Consider the following 20,756-nt stretch of genomic DNA (forward strand, 5'->3'; position numbering starts at 1 on the left):
AAAGCAGCAGTCCACACGAACTTGCACTCCATCAGTACGTAATAATCTGAGCCCTGTTGTTGAGTGAGCTTCATGTATAGAGACCTCTTCTAGTGTTCAGTGCAAAGGGCAGTGAAGTTTCAATTCAGCTACTTTAGTTTTTGTGCCTGTGTGAAGCTTCTTGTGAATGTATGTATCACTGACCCCAGAGATGAGGCATGGATACACTCCAAGAGGATTACCTTGGCTTAATATCGCTTTGTTGTGTTCACATTCGTGTTTGGTTGGTGGAATAGGGAACAGCCTCCCTCTTCCCCCACCCCCCGAGAATGGGAGGGAGGAAAATAATTTCTTAAATTGGAGATTATAGGGACCGTTCCTAATTCCTATAGCTATTTTGGGGTATGCTGATTTTGCTGCAGATGGTAAGCACTGTACAGGGGTCTCTTGGCTTTTCACCACTGACTTGGTTGAAGGAATAGAGAGTTGAATATCTAAGTTTTCAGATGACACCGTTAGGAGGCACAGTAAATTGTGTAGATGGAGCAGGAAGTTACAAAGGGACATAGACCAAGTGCATGGTCAAAACTATGACAGATGGAATTCAATGTGGAGCAGTGCAAGGTCATCCACCCAATAAGGTCAAATCGAAACAAAATGGACATTCAAGTATAATGCTGAGAGAGTGCCACACTGTCGGAGCTCTCGTCTTTCACTTTGCTCCTCCGGTCGTTATCACATTGCTGTTTGTGAGAGCTTGCTGTGCGCAAATGACACCATGTTTACTACAAAATTGTGTAAAGCGCTTCGGGCCGTCCTGAGGTCATGAATGCTGCTATATAAATGCAAGTCGTTCTTTTTCTTAAAGGAATTTAGGTGTGGTGTCCGTGTGCACAGATCACTCAACGTTAGTGGGCGGGTATAAAAAGTCATCAAAAAAGTTAATGGAATCTTTATCTCGAGTTAGAATAGAAAAGATAGGAATCGATGCTTCAGTTGTACAGAGCCCTTGTCAGACCCCATCTGAAGGATTGTGTTCAGTTTTGGGAAAGACCCAAGGTACACAGAAGTACCTAGGATTTACAGCACAGTAACAGGCCATTCAGTCCAACACGTTTCTGCTGGTGTTTACGCTCCAGATGACCCTCCCACCCCTACTTCATCTCATCGTATCAGCATATCCCTCTATTCCTTTCTCCCGCATGTGTTTATCCAACTTCCCCTTAAATGCACCTACCTATGCTATTCGCCGCAAGCACTCCCTGTAATAGCGAGTTCCACATTCTCACCATTCTCTGGGTAAAGAAATATCCCCATTAATTCCTTATTGAATTTATTGGTCACAAGTTGGTAAATCCAATAAAGTACAGACAGCGAATCTATTTCCTCTACTGAGGAATGTAGAACAAGGAGGCATAATCTTAAAATTAAAGCCAGGCTAGTTAGGAAGGAAATCAGGATGCAATTGTTTTCCATACAAAGGGTAGTGCAAATCTACAACTCCTGCAAAAGGCTTGGATGCTGGGGGTTAGCTGAAATGTTCAAGACTGTGGCAGAAAGATTTTTGTTAGGTAAGGGTATTAAGGATATGGAACAAAGTCGGGTAAATGAGTTGTGGTACAGATCAGACATGATCTAATTAAATGACGGAACAGGCTTGGGGGGCTGAATAGCCCCCTCCCCCTGTTCCTACGTTCCTTCATTCCCTCTTCTCCAATCAAACTATTTTGACATTGTTCTGTTACAGTACTGTCAGCAAACAAAGATGTCTGAGGGTCCATCCAAGATATCTGGTCCCATTCCACCAGACCCAACGCTATTCCCAGATTTCTACAGGCGTCCAGTGTCAGGTGAGACATTATTTGTACCTGTTTTCGGGTGAAATGCTTCAATTTTGCTACAGGTATTACGTTCTTGCTTGAATTCCCCAGACGGAACACTTCAGCATTCAGCCTGAACATTTTCCGGTTAGAAAGGTCAGCAGCTATCCAGAGGAATACATTTTTTGTCTGATCTGAGACAAGCCAGGTGCTTCTGCATGGCAAGGTGACATTATTTGGCTGGTCAGGTCTGACCACTTTCCTGTCCATTCTGCACACCAGGGATAGGTGTGTGACACAAAGATATCTGAAAGAGCAAAGTGTACAAATGAAATGAGAAGTCTCTGTCTTGTTATTTTGCAAGTGGAGTGATTGTGCAGGTACTTTAATCCCAGACACCCAGGAGAATATTGCAGATTGGAATCTAATTGAGATGTTCAGGTGTTTTATATATAAATCATTGGATACCTCGGAGTGATTACAAGACAGAGATTTAGTCAAGCACCAGATGAAATTAACTAAGTGAGTGAAGATGCATAGGGCTGGATTTTTGGCTTTGATGATTTGGGGGCGGCCGGGGACAGTTTGCGCGTCAGTAAGTAAAATTGGGCATCTGGGCCCTGAGTCAGGGGGCGCAGCGCTAAGGGAAACTTTGTACATCTCTCTTGGGCGCGATGATGGGAAATCCCGAGCTAAAGAGCCGACCCGAGAGACGTCCGGGGAGAAAAAAAAACCTTTTTAAAAAAAAAAAACCCCACAAAAACATTCCCAAAACGTTGCCCACGCCACCACAACATAAATCGCAAAAATCAAAAGAAATGACAATCACACTTACCTTAGGAGTCCATTACTTACCTCCCTGCAGTCGGTATCATTCGACTGCCTGATTTCCTGGGCGGTCACTGCGGGGCGGACTGAAGTCAAAACTCGCGCCGATGTCACAACCAGGGGCGTTCACACCGGGCACAGCTCTTCCGGGCGGTGCTGCTCCATGCTGCCGCTAAACTGGAGCTGGGGATCGCCGCGGGGCGCTGGAGGCTGACCGCCCGCCCAGAACACCTCACCCCCGCCATTGCCGCCGCTCCGGGGCGAAGAGGAGCCGAAAATCCGCCCCTATATAGGGCTCAATTTTCCCCAAAGCATTTTTTTTGTTGAGTACTTGAGCCCGATTTATTGGGGCCCAAGTACGCCAAAAAAAAAATATTCTAAGTTTTCCCGTTGGATTTCTTCATTTTGGCCTGGCGTAACCCGACCTTTAGTTTTGAGGGTGGAGCCTTGATCTGCGCCAAAAAGATCAGGCTGCCGTGGTAACCAGGGCCACAATGCGAGCTGAGGCTGCACAGTGAAGCATACAGCCAGCTCCCAACACATTAGAATTGAAAAACACATAATAGCAACTTACCTCCAACCCTGCCGGAAGAGCTTGCTGGTCCGGTCCCATTCTCGAACCCCACCAGTTCGATTCTCCGATCGATCTCTTTATCTAGCTGAAGGGCTTGCCGGTGCGTTCTCCTGCCCCCTAGCCCAGGCCGAGTGGTCTCCTGGTCCACTCCCCCGCCCCTAGCCCAGGCCGAGTGGTCTCCTCCCTCCCGGTCCCCACACCTAACTACACCCGAAAGGCTTCCCCTCACCCTTCCCCCCCACCCCCTCACCCTTCCCCCGCCTCTTTCTTCCTCCCCCACCTCTCTCTCCCCTTTCCTCCTGCTGCTGCTGTCCGGGCATCTGCTGCACTTACCTGCACCAATTTCTTTAACTCTCTGCAAGGGTTTTCTTGAGAGGCCACATACGCTGGCCTAAGTAGAAATGGAGCAACTATTAGCTGACTAAAGTTGCCTAAATGGCCAGAATTGGCGTAGGTGGCTGGTAACACCCCCTTTTGAGGAAAAAAAAACATAATTAACTGAGTTACGCTGGTGCAAATTGATTGGGGAAAGTGGGGATTTTTAAGTTAGGCCAGAAAAAGCAGCCTGCTCAAAAAAAAACGGTGCAAATACTGGGGAAAATTGAGTCCATAGTCTTTAAATAGTACCAAATGTTGAAACTTTTCTGGTACCTGATTAATAATTGATACGGTTTTAATATTTTATTTGCGATCTTGTTCCGAATTGTTTTGAGTTGATCCCATTATATGCGATGATCACACAGGATGACAGAGAAATAGTTAGTAGTTGATTATCAGTAACTCTCCTGTCCAGGATATATTATATAGAGGATAAGTAATCTCTGGGTGGGGGGGGGGGAGGGGATTGTGATAAGAATCTTAGAGGTTATCTTGAAGCTTGATGATTCTAACAATTACTTAACGCAGAATCCTATGCACTGTGTAATTTGACGTTGGAGAATGAGCTCCTATCTCTAGTCCATGCTGTGTGTCAACTTTACTCAAGCTACTGTAGCTGCATAACTGACACATGTACATGTGGCTAAAGAGGGGAAGAGATGGCCAGGGTTCACTCGTGGTCATTGTCCAGTGACTGCTGCTTGAAAGTTGGCATGACTGGATCTAAGATCAGCACAGTGTGAGGATCCCTCAGCGGAATGACCAATTTGCAAGTTTCCATCTTGTCTTTAGTGATAAGTGCATCTAATTTTTTTGACTTCTGTTTTTGTCTGCAGCTCGGGGAAGGTTAGAAGGGAATAGCCTGAAGCTAGACTTCCTCTCAGGACCGTTTGCTCCGGATCCCACCTTGTACCCTTCGTGCTACAGTGCCCGTCTGTCGCAGCCTGCTCCCCGTATAAGGCCGAATGCCCGAGAGATCCTGGAGAGAGGGCAAAGGGGCTCTGTCGGTGTGCTACTGCAATTGGAAGGAGTGTCGCTGCACAGACAGCTGTCACCAAAAAGTAAATGGACCTTTAAACTGCTGGTTCCTTTCAGGGAATTATCAAAATATTGAGCGGAACTGATAGATGAGAGAAACTATTTCCCCAGGTTGGGGAGTCTAGGAGTAGGGGCGGTGGGGGGTGGGGGGGGGCGGTGTGTGTATTAGTCTAAAAGTTAGAGCTGGGCCTTTCAGGAGTGAAGTTAGAAAACACTTAAACTCAAAGGCTGGTAGAAGTTTGGAACTCTTCCGCAAATGGCAATTGAATGCTAGGTCAGTTAATTTTAAATCTGAGATTGATGGATTTTTGTTAACCAAAGATATTAAAGGATATGGGGCAAAGGCGGGTATATGGAGCTAGGTCACAGACAGTGATCCCTCTAATTTTGTTTGGCCCTGTGCGACCCCTTCAAAATACCGCGCATGCGCATTTTCTGTATTGAAAAGCCGGCTGTACGGGCTCCTTGTGGCCACGCATCTTACAGGGAACGTTGGTCACAGATCAGCAATGATCTCATTGAGTGGGGGATCATGCTCAAGGGGCTAAATGGCCGCCTCCATTAGGATTGGGTGTCCATTAGGGTTGTAATCTGCAGTCTCTTGTGCTGAACTGCCTAATTAATACTGTGGGGCAGCTCCATAACTGAGAGACAAATAAAATAACAGTCTGTAATTGAGTAGAGACTTTTTATCGGTATGTTTTATTTTGATTTGAAGTTCTCCTTGCCAGTAGGGAGTTATGACAATCATTGTTCTGTTGCTTGCAGTTGAAGCTGGCTGGATTGCGTACGTTTCTGAATTGTTCAGCGTCTAAGACTGCTTGTGGTGGATCGCAGAGGCAGTTTGAGAGCAGCCAGTTCAAGGTGTTTTCGGTGGCGAACGTGACTGTACTATGCCGCACACTTGACTCCGATTTCTAATAGAAATAATATATCTGTCCCTTTCTCACCAATCTGCAAGGTTACCAGCACTTGACATGAAAATATTTGCAGAAATCATAGTGATGGACAGAATTAATTGCCCGATTTGTTAATTTGGTGTCATTCAAGTCAGTAGGCCTTCTGGCGGCTCTCTCCTTGCTTGCTAGAGAATGTGGACTGATAGACTCCATTTCACAGGGATCTTGTTACTCCGTAGAGAAGGAGCCGAGGGATCACGAGAAGGAAAACGTGAGGCGAATGCGTGAGATACAGAAGAAATGCAAAGAGAAGGACCAGGAGCGAGAGCTGAATGGCCCCAAACCTGTGAAAGCGCTGTGGAAGTCCCAGAAATACGAATCTGTTCCTTCGAAAGTGATGGCACAGTTACAGGTAGCGACGTTGGGGTACTTATGAGGACAAGACTGGACTGGCACCAAAATATTAGGATTAGATGAGGGAGTTGACTTATGAGGAAAGGTTGAGTAGGTTGGGCCTCTACTCATTGGAATTCAGAAGAATGAGAGGTGATCTTATTGAAACGTATAAGATTTTGAGGGGGCTTGACATGGTGGATGCAGAGAGGATGTTTCCACTGATGGGGGAGACTAGAACTAGAGGGCATAATCTTAGAATTAGGGGCCGCCCATTTAAAACAGATGAGGAGAAATTTCTTCTCTCAGAGGGTGTGGATCTGTGGAATACGCTGCCTCAGAGAGCTGTGGAAGCTGGGACATTGAATAAATTTAAGACAGAAATAGACAGCTTCTTAAACGATAAGGGGTTATGGGGAGCGGGCGGGGAAGTGGAGCTGAGTCCATGATCAGATCAGTCATGATCTTATTGAATGGCGGAGCAGGCTCGAGGGGCCATATGGCCTACTCCTGTTCCTATTTCTTATGTAACTAGTGGGAAAAAGCATGATCTGGTGTAGGACTAAGTTGCACGATGTAGAATGGGGTAGCGGCTTGGTATATGTTGAGTGAATTGATTTCAGCCAGAGAGTGATTGAGGCGCCCCTCGGATACGATGGGGTAAGTGCGTATGGGCTGCTGGATGAGGACATGGTTGTGATGCTTTCCAAGGCCAAACAGGCAGTCAGTGCTCACTGTCTGGATTCACTCATGACAAATGGCCATTTGAATGAGGTGAGCAGGGTTACTGGTGCCTAGTGTGTTCAGGAGAGAAAATTAACAAAACCAAATCAGAATGGGAGTAGATACACTACTTTAAGGGCAGCACGGTCTCCGTTGGAAAATAAAAGCTGGAAATGCTTTGCAGATCGGGCAGCATCTGTGGAGAAACAAAAGTCAGTCAGTCAACTTTTCAGGTTTTAAGACCCTTTCACATGACCTTAAGACTTGAAACGTCGACTGACTGACTTCTGTTTCTCCACAGATGCTGTCTGACCTGCTGGTAACTTCCTCCTCTTTCTGTTTTCGTTTTCAGATTTTCCAGCAGCTGCGAGGTTATTTTTTATAGTTCTTTTTTAGTGTGCTTGTTAATAGAAACTAAATCACTCTAGGCTTGACACCATAATTCTTTGGCTGTTTACTTGCCATGAAAGTGGTATGAAATGTTTGTTATTGTTCAGAAAATATTTTTACTATTTGCATGAAACTTTCTGAAGTCTCTCGCCCTGCTATTTTACAGTGTTATGTTTTAAAACCTATTGATCGATGAACAGACAATTTCTGTGCTGGTTTACCTCTGCATTAATGGCGTGGGGCTGCAGGGATGCTTCTCCATCTGTAGTGTCACTGCAGGGAGAATCCTTCACAACTGCCTGAAGAGCAGCCCTAAAATGCAGGAACAAAGGGACTAAGGACCAAGCAGCAGGTGTCACTTCTGTTTTCCCCGATTTTTAGACCGTGCTGCCCTTAAAGTAGTGTATCTACTCCCATTCTGATTTGGTTTTGTTAATTTTCGATGAATGCATTTAATTTTATTTGCAGAAAGTGAACTAAGATTACTTAACCTAGCTGTTAATGGCACACAGAGGTCAAATGAGTTCCCTACATACCAGGACTGTCACCCTGGCCTGCATCCCTCTTAATTTCCCCAGCAGGCTGAGAGAGTGGCAGAAACTTCAGCTTGACAACGCATTGCTAGATTTTCTAAAATACATGAGGCATTCCCTGTTTTGCCTCTTTGGTCAATGACTTGGTCACAGAGCATGGGGTGGATTCCTGAACCTGTGCCAGTAACCACTGCGACAGGTTGCAGACTTTCAGCATTTTCCAAAGTCTGACTTGAGTTATTTTCCACTTTAAACCGTTTGATGCTGTTTACCCTCAGGAGAGTTCATCCCCCTGCCCCAACCACTCAGAGAATCAACACTATCTTAAAGCGCATTCACGATGTGGGACTGGTGTTTGTCCAAAACGATGCTCGTCACCAAGCCCAACAAAACCAGAGACTTGTGCTGAAACTATAGAGGACGCCAACACAGAGGTGAGTGTAGACTTGGACATCATTCACCATCTGCGTCTACATTACAACAGTGACGACACTTCAGAAGTATTTCATTGGCTGTAAAGCTCTTTGGGATGTCCTGGGGTCATGAAAGGCACTATATAAATCCAAGTTCTTTCTTTGTGCACCTACTGATGTGTCAGTTGAGGTTTCTGAAGATTGGGCTGATACTCGCTGGAGTTTAGAAGAATGAGAGGTGATCTCACTGAAACATATGAGATTCTGAGGGCGATTGATAGGTTAGATGCTGAGAGGTTGTTTCCCCTGGCTGCAGAGTCTAGAACTCGGCGGCATTCTCAGGGCAAGGGGTCGGCCATTTAAGGCTGAGATGAGGAGGAATTTCTTTACTCAGAGGGTTGTGAATCTTTGGAATTCTCTGCCCCAGATGCTGAGTTGTTGAGTATATTCAAGGCTGAGATAGATCGATTTTTGGACTCTGGGGAAATCAACGGATATGGAAATCGGGCGGGAAAGTGTAGTTGAGGTCGAAGATCAACCATGGTCTTTGGGAAGGGTTTAAACTAATTTAGCAGGGGGATGGGCACCAGGATGTAACATTAGAAAGGGAAAATAAAGGATTGGGAGATGCAGAGAGCACTAAAGTAAGAAATAGGTATTAGATGGGGTCCAACTAAGAGAGAATACAGGATGGTAGAAGATAAGTTTACAGTGTAATTAAGTGAATGCATGAAGCGTAGTAAACAAGATAAATGAGCTGCAGGCACAAATAGCCACATGGGAATATGATGTGGCAATATCTGAGTCTTGGCTCAAAAAAGGGCTGGATTGGGTATTAAATATTCCTGGTTATAAAGTGTTCAGGAAAGATAGGAGGTGGTGTGGCAGTATTGGTTAAGGAGAATGTTACAGTGCTGGAGAGGGAGGATGTCCTGGAGGGGTCAAGGACAGAATCTATATGGCTAGAGATAAGAAATAATAGAACATCAAATAGTGGGAAAGATATGGAGGAGCAAATTTGTAGAGAAATTACAGAGAGGTGTAAGAACTATAGAGTAGTAATAATGGCGGACTTCACCTATCCTAATGTAGACTGGGATCGTTATAGTGTAAAAGGCAGAGAAGGGGAAGAATTTCTGAAGTGGGTTCAGGAGAACTTACTTGATCAGTATGTTTCCGGCCTGACGAGGGAGGAGGCATTGCTGGATCTGGTGCTGGGGAATGAGGTAGGTCAAGTGGAGCAGGTGTCAGTAGGTGAACATTTAGGGAACAGTGATCATAGTATCATAAGGTTTAGATTAGCTATGGAAAAGGACGGGAGCAACCTAGAGTAAAAATGTTTAACTGGGGGAAGGCTAATTTCAGTGGGATGAGAATGGATCTGGCCCAGGTAAACTGGAATCAAAGATTGGCAGGCAAAACGGTAGTGGAACAATAGGCTGCCTTTAAAGAGGAAATAGTTTGGGTACATTCGCACGAGGGAAAGGTAGGGCAACTGAAGTCAGAGCTTCCTGGGTGTACAGGGCACAATTTCAAAATTTGCAGATGACACAAAACTTGCAAGTATAGCGAACAGAGAGGAGGAGAGTGATGGACTTCAGGAAGACAGACAGGCCGGTGAAATGGGCAGACACGTAGCAGATGAAATTTAACACACAACAGTGATGCATTTCGGTAGAAAGAATGAGGAGAGGACATATAAACTAAATGGTACAATCCTAAAGGGGGTACACGATTTGAGAGATTTGGGGGGGTCTGGGTGCATAAATCATTGAAGATGGCAGGGCAGGTTGAGAAAGCACTTACGGGAACCTTGGCTTCATAAATAGAGGTTTAGGGTCCAAATTTGGCCCACCCCTTTTTTCGGCGCACTTACCGGAGATGCGCCACTTTTCTCCGTTGATAAGTGCGCCGAAAAAATCGCTCCCCACTTTGGCCGCTGTCCGGCGCCTCCTCGGTCTTCGCGCAGCGTGGCCAGTTGGGACGGAGCCAGCGTCCTACACTGAAAACAGTGTCGGGACGTCTGCACATGCACAGTGAAGTATCCGCGCATGCACAGTAGCCCCTCGCCCCCAGGCCTCTCCGTGTGCATGCTGCAGCCGCTGTGTGGGGGACCCGATGCCCGCCCCTATCCCTGGCCGAGTGGCGCCCCGGTGCGATCGACCTCTGGTTTGAAATTTTATGCATTGTAGCTATTTTTGAACTTTCTTAATGTCTTGTCATTTTCCTGGACTTTTGGATATTTTGAAAAAGTTATGTAAATATGTTTTGTCTCTTGTGAATAGTGGTGACCATTTGTCAAGCCTATTCACCTGGTGCTATTGTGAAAGAAGAACATAAGTGACGGAGGAACACTGAGAGAGTATCTTATTTATTGAAGTAGACTTTATTTAGATAATATGAGCTCAATTTTGGCCCAGTATAATCATTGCAAAGAAATAGTTGTTGAAACTAGTTGTGAGATTAGGGCAATTTAATTCAACTATCTTTTACTACTTTTATTTTTGTAGTTTAAGCTTCCATGAATGCTTCTGTTGTATAGTAAATTAATTTTGTGAAGTTTGTCATATGATGTCCTCTATAGGTGTTTGATCCTATTCACATTCTTTAGTCAAGTCATTAAGTTGAGCTGGCCTCCGATGTACCTACCTGCGCTGATTTCTTAACTCTCCGCAAGGGTTTTCTGAAGTGGCCACATACACTGGCCTAAGTAGATTTGGAGTAACTATCAGCTGGCCAAAGTGGCCTAAATGGCCAAAACTAGCATAGGTGACTGGTAATGCCCCCTTTTGAGAAAACTAAACTAAACTAAAAAAAAAACATAACTAACTCAGACACTGGCGCAAATTGAATGTGCAAAATGGGGATTTTTAAGATACTCCAGAAAAATCAAGTTGCTCCAAAAAAAAAAAGAGCAACATCTGGCCAATTTTGAGCCCGTAGAGTACAAAAATGTTGAAATTATGATGAAACTGTATAAAACACTGGTTCGGCCCCAACTGGACTATTGTGTCCAATTCTGGGCACCACACTTTAGGAAGGATGTGAAGGCCTTAGAGAAGGTGCAGAAAAGATTTACGAGAATGATTCCAGGAATAAGGGACTTCAGTTACGTTGATAGACTGGAGAAGCTGGGCTGGTTCTCCTTGGAGCAGAGAAGATTGAGATTTGATAGAGATGTTCAAAATCATGAGGGGTCTAAACAGAGTAGATAGAGAGACTGTACCCATTGACAGAAAGGTCAAGAACCAGAGGGTACAGATTTAAGGTGATTGGCAAAAGAACCAAAGGCGACGTAAGAAAAACTTTGTAACACAGCGAGTGGTTAAGATCTGGAATGCATGGCCTGGAAGGGCGGTGGAGACAGACTCAATGTTACCTTTCAAAAGGGAGTTGGATAAGTGTCTGAAGGAAAGGAAATTGCAGGGCTACGGGGAAAGGGCGGGGGAGTGGGCTGAATGTAACCATTCTATGATACTGAATGTTGGAGCAGGCTCGAGGGACCGTATGGCCTGCACCTACTCCTGTTCTTAATTCTTATGTTTTAAGTATAACTATTTTGTGCTGATCGAAGTGAGGGGATACTTATACTTGAAATATAAATATTGACTTGGGAATTCATTGCCCAGAACATATCTGGCAAGCCCTTTGTGGAGATTTGCCTGATCGCACTCTGCCTGTAAATGTTATGTGTGTGACTAATAAAGTAAAACATTTCAGTCCTCATCACAGTTAACAATCCCCTTACTGTTTCTTTTATTCAAGATTCAAGTTAAAGGTGTTAATGTAGATTTTGTCAGGCACAACGCACAGAATGCAAGAAGAATGCCAGTGCGACGCTCCAAATCTCTGCAGTCGCTTACAGATGTGCTGGATAGGAAAGAGAAAGAACAGCAAGAATACATAAGCAAGAATAAAGGACAGCTGCCACAGTAGTAAGCATGAATTATTGTGGGCTCATCGGACCTAACCAATTCCTTTTCTTTTTCCTCTTCCTCTTCTGTGCTGATTCATTTAAATCAGTCCACTACATATACAGCTTTTGGTGTACTAGCTAGTTTTCATTCCAGAGATTATCCCTGTCTCACCACAAACCTCCAATCTCTGTCTCTCCGTCACAACCTTTCACATCTCCAATGCTGCTGTGGTCACGGTTCCCTTCCCTGAGCATCCTTGTTCCTCATGAGGTCAAAATCCGCTGTCTGACGAGCTCTTCCTCCTCCCTGCTTCCTCACGGTGTTGAAATCAGAATTTACAACAACTACTTGTATTTATAAATAGCGCCTTTAACATAGTGAACCGTTCCAAGGTGCTTCACAGGAGTATTATGAGATTTAAAAATTTGACACCATGTCACTTAAGTAGAAATTAGCGCAGGTGACCAAAAGCTTGATCAAAGAGGTAGATTTTAAGGAGCATCGTGAGGGAGGAAAGAGAGGTGAAGAGGTTTAGGCAGGGAATTCCAGAGCTTGGGGCCTAGGCAGCTGAAGGCACGGCCACCAATGGTTGATGCTCAAGAGGGGAAAATTAGAGGTGTGCAAACATCTTGTGGGGGGCTGTGGGACTGGAGGAGGTTAGAGATAGGGAGGGCAAGGCCATGATGGGATTTGAAAATAAGGATGAGAATTTTGAAATCGAGGCGTTGCTTAACTGGAAGCCAATTTACTGCAGAGCTGCTTTTCTCTATCATTGATTCCCAGAACCTCAAACTGTGGAACTCCTCACCTCCCTCGGGCTTCTTTTCCTTCTGCGCTGTGCAGGCTTTTAAAACTCAAGGTTGGCATTGCTTAATCACTGCATCTCAAATCCAGCTGTCCGAAAAGCGGAATTGTCCAAAAATCGGATATTTTTGAGAAAATCCCATTTAATGTTCAGTAAAATAAAATCTGGAATTATTGTCCAAAAACGGTGGGCCGGACTAGTTATCAGCTTCGCCGCTATGTTTTAAATGGCATGAGATCGTTCCGAGCCTTGCCGAATGACCCGGCCATCATTAGTACTTTGTCTATCTCGGTAGCATACGTAGATTCTTTGGGCGCTTTGGTGTTTTCTTGTCCGAAATCTGGAAAAATCCAAAAACTGGCACAGTCTCGGTCCCGAGGTTGCCGGATTTGAGATGTTGTACCTGTAGTTGCCGATTTATGTCGCCTTCTCTCTTTTAAAAAAAAAAAAATAATTTTAACCATGCTGGTAACCTACAATCTGGCCCTGATCCTTCACTTTGGTTTCTTTATTTGAAAGACAGAGCACTTAGTTAACATAACCTTCACCCCAAAGTTAGATTGTCGAATTGCACGCTTTGCCTTTCTCCGTTTGTTTTCTCTCCTTTAACTGTAAATTTTCCATTTTCCTAGTTTTCCATTGAGAGTATCTAATTCACGTCTTCACTGTTTGCAGTTTGATTGAACGGAGGAATCAGTGGAGAAAAGAAGCAGAGGAACGACGGAAAAACATTCCTGATCCCAGCATGCCTCCTGGCCACACTAGGATGCCAGAGAACGAACGGCTGGGAACACTCAGTTCCCTTCAACAAAGTATGTGTGACGTGCTCTCACTGCTTTAGAGGATAGTTTATGGAGCCCGTTAATCAATCTGTACCTTTTCAAGGAATTTACTAAACATTCACTGCTTTACAGATGTGGGTTATTCTGGGATTTGGTAGTTGTATAATTCAGTTCCATTTGGTTCAGATTTGAAGTGTGATAGCCTAGAAGTTACAGCACTGGAGGGTTGGGCTCGTGACACAGAAGCCTAAATTTTGATTGACATTCACATTTGGGAATTCCACTCCCAGCACCCTCAAAAGCTGGAGGCTTTGTTGGTCTCCGGCAGTGGCATTGATGGAGTTTGTGGAGATTGAGAGACTTGCTGTTCTGCCGCCCTGACCAAGGACTCATGTTGATGCAAATGGTGTAGAGCCCATCAAATGCTGCCAGCTTAAAGCTGCCCAGATATTAGTGAGCCTTATGTGGGCACAATATTTGCATCATAATGCACATAGGTACATCATATTGCACATGCTCAATGCTGCCTGTGAGCATCCAAGTACCACGGAAGTTGGGGGCGGGGGTGTGTTTACCGGTATCCTACTGTTTGAACTTTTTGTTGGGAGATTCCTGTGTGAAACCCGTTGATTAAATGCTCACATTTACATCCCTTTTCATATGGTAGTACTGATTAATTGTTGGCAAAGTTATAAAAGGTAGGTAACAGTTTTTCCTCTGCTAGCTCCACATCCAGATGAATCTATTAAACTGGGATTTGGCTGTGATTTTGGCTCATCCTCCAGACTTGCTGAGGGTACACCTTTTGTAAATAATGGTTTTAAGAGCAAAACAGATTGCACTGAAGTGCGTGAAGCTGTTGGGAAGGCACTGCAAAAAACAGAATGCAAATGCATTGAGCTATACATTTACTATTTATTTCAGTGATTCTTTTTAAAAATGCAACCTAACAAAGTGGCATTACTGGTTGGTGTATCAGTGATTTGTACCCTCCATTCCCTATTTGGCAATTTCCTGATGTCAACCATGCCTGCAGTGGGGAGAGTGGGAGGGCAGTTGGGGGCTGGGCGGTGTGGGGAAGGTGGATTGGATTAAAGAACAACTCCACTTAGGCTTCTGACACAGCAGCCAATTACAGGGTAACATTTGGAAAAGCCTTTTCGCTACTTTGATAGAGGGTGGAATGTCATGTGGGGACAAAAAGCAGTACAGAAGTAGCCTTCCAGCTTTTCAAAATTCTGTTCGCTGACTATGAAATCTCTGTCATAGTGGTTACTATAGTTGTGCTCTTGTCTGATAAATCTCCCTTCTGTTTTGGTCAATTTTATGAGAGGCTTGTCTTCCCTTTTCCCCACTTGTTGTAATATGCCACATTACAACAGTGACTACACTCCAAAAGTACTTAATTGGCTGTAAAGCTGTTTGAGATGTCCGGTGGTTGTGAAAGGCGCTATATAAATCCAAGTCTTTCTTTCTGACAGAATCTTTTCAAATGCTGTTAGACCTGAATATTTCCAGCATTTTCTAAGGAGGGTTGCCAGGGGAAGTAGTAATAAACGGATTTGGAGCTATCGTCTAATGATTATTGGATTGTGCAGAAGTGTGGTCTTTGAAATACATTACTAACTATGCATTGCCTGCTAACATAGTTCAACCTGCCTCCCCCAGCCCTGCGGCAGCTGACCAAACAATTGCTGATGTTCCCTGTACGAGTGGATACTATCGGCATGCGCAATAGACGCACAGACCTCGAGAAGAAGCTGGCGGAGATTGAAGAGGCCATCAAAATCTTCTCACGCCCCAAGGTTTTCATCAAGATCAGTGACTGAGCAGCTCAATGAGGTAAAATTAGGCTCTAGCAACTTTTCCGCGAGAGGGTATTTTGTATATTGCTTGAGATAACAATTTTGATCAAAGTGGTTATGATGTGGACGGGGAGAGAGAGAAGAGAGTTGAGGTGTGTAATCAACACATGTAATTGTTTTAAAAACCAAGGTCAGAGGAAGATGCAAATGGTCTCTGAATATATTCAAGGCTGAGATAGATAGATTTTTAGAGCCTAGGGGAATAAAGGGATATGGAGATCGGGCGGGAAAGTGGAGTTGAGGTCGATGATCAGCCGTGACCTTATTGAATGGCGGAGCAGGCTCGAGGGGCCGTGGGGCCTACTCCTGCTATTTCTTATGTCTCAGTGCTTCCTAAGTGGCTCAGTTGATGCCACGCAGTCCATAAGGTCTCCGGTTTGACCCGTGGTCTGTGCTGAGTTAGCAGTAGAGGTATTAGAATTGATCTCACTGCCCTGAGTTGGGAAGGAGGAAATTGGGCTGGGTTCCACTCCTGATCATCATCATCATCATCGGTGGTCCCTCGAAAAAAGGATGACGCGCTTCCATGCCAAAAAGGGATGAGTTCACAGGTATTTCAATGAAGGACCAGAACTATATCCTCAAGGGCGGAAGATGCCTGTGCGTGGATTTTTTTAACGTGTGGTGGCCATTGCACACCAGCCACCACACGGGCTTGACAGAGCTAGGTCTTGGTCCAGTGGCAAGGATTTCGCAAGACGACTAGAGACCAGCTCTGCTGCACGGACCTAGTGCGCGCACACATCGCAGTGTGGGCTGGCCTGTGCTGCCCCTTGGTCCCTAACACTTTGTAGAGATTATGGCCTGAAATTTAATGGAGGAGCAGGGTGAGGGGGTTCCGAACCGGGAGAACGGGTTTCCCGCAGGCCTTGCCAAATTTAACAGCTTGGGAAGCCTCTCTTTCTATCCACTCCTGATAGCTTTATAATGACCCATTGGAATCCAGTTAATCACTGCTCATTGTCAAGTCTCCCATTGAAGAATTCCCATTTGGGGAGGTTGTTGCAGGGCGATCAGCACCCGTGCAACTATACTCCTGAAAGGGGTCGAGGCTTTCTGAATAAAACTGGCAAGGGGTTAAGGAGGGAGAAAAGTACTTTTGCCAATTGGGCTGACAGTTTCCCCCCCTCCCCCCACCCCTCATTCTTCCATTTCTAGTTAACTTTCTCTATCCTTTTCAGTAGATCAGGCAAATATTTGAATTTGTCGGCAGCACGAGGGATGGAATAAATAATTGTGACAGGGAATGTTTTATCGTAGGTCTTGATTTTTTCTTTTACCTTTTGAAACTGAGGATATTTGAATATTTCTGCTTTTAGAAAGCTCCATTCCCTCTCACGGGTTGCATTGTAGGGACAATTGGAATCCTTTACTATAGTAGGATATCTTGCGAGTGTTACTTAATTACAATACATTGCATCGCTGCAAGGATCAGGCTTATGGTAAAACCTGCAAAACAATTGGGGAACAATCTAAATCATAGAGCTCTGTCTAGTGGCAAAAGGCATGTTTGCATTAATGTGACTTGGGTGTTGAAGTAACAGTGTCAGAGACTACATTCCAGTTTGCTTAAACTGTAAACCCGTGTCTCCATGGGTAATTACAGTGCCTGGCATAATATGGAGGTGTACAGACCAGGAAGGTTTTGCTCTACAATAAAAACAAAGCTCTGGAACTGGACAGCTGATCTGTCAGCAACTTAACAGAGAAGCGTTTTTTTTGTTAAAATTGCAGTGTTGAGTTACCTGATCACTGGGGCACTGCAGCTGAACTCAACATACCTTGGCAAGGGCGGGAAGATTGTTTCAGATTTTGATCCTAATCTGGTGAATTCTACTGGATGGGGTATGTATGGATATCGAGTTGGGCTAAAATGCCCTCTCCACGGGGGAATGGCTTACCAGCACTCTGTGCTTAATCTCACACATGAGTGAGATCCCCAGAGGGCTCCTGCTGCTTACAGAACGGTTTCTCCTTTATAACACACTGCCTTCAGGAGAAGATGACAGGAAAGGTGAAAAATATTGGCAGAAAATGATTTTTACAGAGCCTGTGACTTCATATCGCCACTCTTGATTAGATATGTATATAGAAGGTGAAGATGCAACATCATGTTTTGTGCCCAAATTATTGTCTGCATTATCTGATGCCAACTCTGTTGGTTGTTTATTTTTGATGCAGGCTATTGGCTGAGAAGCTGCTTGACGCTGGGAGCTGAGCTGATCATACTTGGAGCCAAGGCGCGCCTTGATTTCTGAGTCTGTTGCTAACTTTTCCGATAGACATGTAAATAAATAAACTGTCAATATTTTTAATATCAATATAATGAAATTAATTTTGCAAAAGCAGTGCTTTTTAAAATTAAATTAATTAATTTTTGAAACAAAACGTGAGTGTTCATTCTTTCAACGCTAGACTATTTAATTAAGGGAAATTTCTGGACATTCAAAGCATATTTTCAAGGAGGGCAGGCAGAGCATTATGCCGTGACAGTCGATATAGTGCACATTAACAGGGATCATATAACCAGAAACAGCACACCCTCTCTCTATTTTATCAATACTGTTATGTGTGATTGCTCCTGTTTCTCCTCCGCTCCAAATACGCTGTCCGACTTGTTTTTCATCCTCACTCATTACACTATCTGCTGGTCTAACACCTCTCCCCGGCCCCCCGGACATAAAGCCAAGTGGAGAGAAAAGGCCAACCTGCCCTTGTGCTGTGGGTGACGGCAGCTTTGCCTCAGGACTAAGTTGGGCTTTAAATGCCGGCTGACGGCGCGCACGCGCGGCGCCTCGCTCTTTAAATACCGGCTGACGGTCGGTGGCGCGCGCACGCGCGACGCCTCGCTCTTTAAATGCCGGCTGGCGGTCGGTGGCGCGCACGCGCGGCGCCTCGCTCTTTAAATGCCGGCTGACGGTCGGTGTCGCGCGCACGCGCGGCGCCTCGCTCTTTAAATGCCGGCCGGCTGACGGTCGGTGGTGCGCGCGCCGCTGATGCTGCTGCTGTCCGTTGCGGCCTCTCAGCGCGGCGTGAAGCCTGGCATTGTCCTGAGGCGAGGCTGTCGCTCGGATTGTGTGCATGTGAGGTGTTTTTTTTTTGGATCGAGCGCCGCCGCCGCCGCCGCCATGAGCAAAAGGAAAGCGCCGCAGGAGTCGCAGAATGAGGGGATCACCGACTTTCTGATCGGTAATGGCCGCGCACCGTCCGTCCCGCGGTCTGTCGGTCTCTCACACACATACCACAGAGCACATCAGTCGGCCATTTGGCCCCTCGAGCCTGCTCCACCACTTCATCATTATCAGCCCCGCGGGAATCGAGGAAGACTTGCTTCCACTCTTAAAATGAGTCCTTAGGTGGCTGAACAGCCCAATAGGGGAACCACAGACCCTGTCCCAGGTGGGACAGACAGTTGTTGAGGGAAGGGGAGGGTGGGACTGGTTTGCCGCACGCTCCTTCCGCTGCCTGCGCTTGCTTTCCACATGCTCTCGGCGACGGGACTCGAGGTGCTCAGCGCCCTCCCGGATGCACTTCCTCCACTTAGGGCGGTCTTTGTCCAGGGACTCCCAGGTGTCGGTGGGGACTTCGCACTTTATCAGGGAGGCTTTGAGGGTGTCCCTGTAGCGTTAATAAGACCATGGCTGATCCGATCATGGGCTCGGCTCCACTTCCCCGCCCGCTCCCCATGCATGACCCTTGACTCCCTTATCGCTCAAAAATCTGCCTTATCTCCGCTTTAAATATATTCAATGACCCAGCCTCCACAGCTCTCTGAGGCAGAGAATTCCACAGATTTACAACCCTCTGAGAGAAGGAATTCCTCCTCATCTCAGCTTTAAATGGGCGGCACCTTATTCTGAGACTTTAACAGTGAATAGACAGCCCTTTCTCGGAGCCATCCCAGTGTTTAAAGGGAAGCCTGGCGCCTCCTTACTATCCTTGTGTATTTGCACTGTGCCAATAGCGGGTTCTCACTCTAACTTACTCCTAACACTAAATCCAAACTCTAAATCATGACATGTCAATAGGGGACTTTAAATCTAACCCTAACATAATCCTAACCCCTAGTCCCTAACCCTAAAGAAAGAAGAAAGACTTGCATTTATACAGCGCCTGTCACGACCACCAGACAAAACAACAAGTTTTATTTATATGGCGCCTTTAACATAGTAAAACGTCCCAAGGCGCTTCACAGTAGTGTTATAAAACAAAGCAACTATGTTTGACACTGAGCCACAAGAAATTACAACAGGTGACCAAAAGCTTGGTCAAAGAGGTAGGTTTTAAGGAGGAAAGAGAGGTAGGGAGGCGGAGAGGGCTGGGGCCCAAGCAACTGAAGGCACGGCCACCAATGGTTGAGCAGTTATAATCAGGGATGTTGAAGATGGCAGAATTTGTGGAGCGCAAACATCTCGTGGGGTTGTGAGGCTGAAGGAGATTACAGAGATAGGGAGGGACGCGTCCACAGAGGGAATTGTAAACAAGGATGAGAATTTTTAAATCAAGACGTTGCTTCACCGGGAACCAGTGGAGCTCAGCGAGCACAGGGGTGATGGGTGATCAGGACTTCGTGCGACTTAGGACATGGACCTAAGTTTACGTAGGGTAGAATGTGGAAGGCCAGCCAAGAGTGCGTTGGAGTAGTCAAGTCTGGAGGTAACAAAGGCATGGCTGAGGGCTTCAGAAGCAGATGAGCTGAGGCAGGCGGAGGCGGGTAATGCTACAGAGGTGGAAATAGGTGGTTTTAGTTATGCTGCGGATATGTGGCCGGAAGCTCATTTCAGGGTCAAATATGACACTTAGTCCTAACCCTAACCTAATTTGAATTCCAACCCTAACCCCTAGTCCCAATCCTAACCCTAAATTACGCAGTGTCAAGAGTGAGTTCCAACCCTAATTCCTAGTCCCAACCCTAACCCTAAATCACGCAGTATCAGCCGTAGCTCAGTGAATAGCAACTTTTGCCTCTGAGTCACAAGGTTGTGGGTTCAAGTCCCACTCCAGATATTGAGCACAAACATCTAGGCTGACACTCCAGTGCAGTAGGTGCCGTCTTTCGGATAAGGCGTTAAACCAAGGCCCCGTCTACCCTCTCGGGTGGACGTAAAAGAACCCATGGTGCTATTTCGAAGAAGAGCAGGGGAGTTATCCCTGGTGTCCTGGCCAATATTTATCCCTCAATTAATATTACTAAAACAGATTATCTGGTCCTTATATTGCTGTTTCTGGGAACATGCTGTGTGTAAATTGGCTGCAGTATTTCCTACATTACAACAGTGACTACACTTTAAAAGTACTTTATTGGCTGTAAAGCATTTTGAGATGTCCGGTGATCATGAAAGGCGCTATATAAATGCAAGTGCTGGGCTCAATAGTCATTGTGATGCTATCAGTGACACAGATTGATCGTGTTGTCAAT

At 45.5% G+C, this 20,756-nt stretch overlaps 2 protein-coding genes across 5 annotated transcripts in view; both read left to right on the forward strand.

The window, feature by feature from the left end:
• The window catches only part of enkd1 (enkurin domain containing 1), a 41,012-nt gene extending 23,287 nt beyond the window's left edge, over positions 1 to 17,725 (forward strand). For all 4 annotated transcript variants that reach the window (XM_070866245.1, XM_070866246.1, XM_070866247.1 and 1 more), the window contains 8 exons: positions 1,727 to 1,829; positions 4,416 to 4,640; positions 5,756 to 5,928; positions 7,834 to 7,989; positions 11,734 to 11,903; positions 13,366 to 13,502; positions 15,141 to 15,314; positions 17,519 to 17,725. In XM_070866245.1, the coding sequence (XP_070722346.1) occupies positions 1,727 to 1,829; positions 4,416 to 4,640; positions 5,756 to 5,928; positions 7,834 to 7,989; positions 11,734 to 11,903; positions 13,366 to 13,502; positions 15,141 to 15,301 (1,125 nt within the window). In that variant the 3' untranslated portion in view covers positions 15,302 to 15,314; positions 17,519 to 17,725. The remainder of the gene's footprint in view (positions 1 to 1,726; positions 1,830 to 4,415; positions 4,641 to 5,755; positions 5,929 to 7,833; positions 7,990 to 11,733; positions 11,904 to 13,365; positions 13,503 to 15,140; positions 15,315 to 17,518) is intronic.
• Positions 17,726 to 18,309: 584 nt separating this feature from the next.
• polb (polymerase (DNA directed), beta) overlaps positions 18,310 to 20,756 on the forward strand; it is a 203,014-nt gene continuing 200,567 nt past the window's right edge. The window contains exon 1 of the mRNA XM_070866249.1: positions 18,310 to 18,526. Coding sequence (XP_070722350.1) covers positions 18,334 to 18,526 — 193 coding nt within the window. The 5' untranslated portion in view covers positions 18,310 to 18,333. The remainder of the gene's footprint in view (positions 18,527 to 20,756) is intronic.

This window comes from Pristiophorus japonicus, chromosome 22, assembly GCF_044704955.1.
Source record: "Pristiophorus japonicus isolate sPriJap1 chromosome 22, sPriJap1.hap1, whole genome shotgun sequence".
NCBI classification, from domain to species: Eukaryota; Metazoa; Chordata; class Chondrichthyes; family Pristiophoridae; genus Pristiophorus; species Pristiophorus japonicus.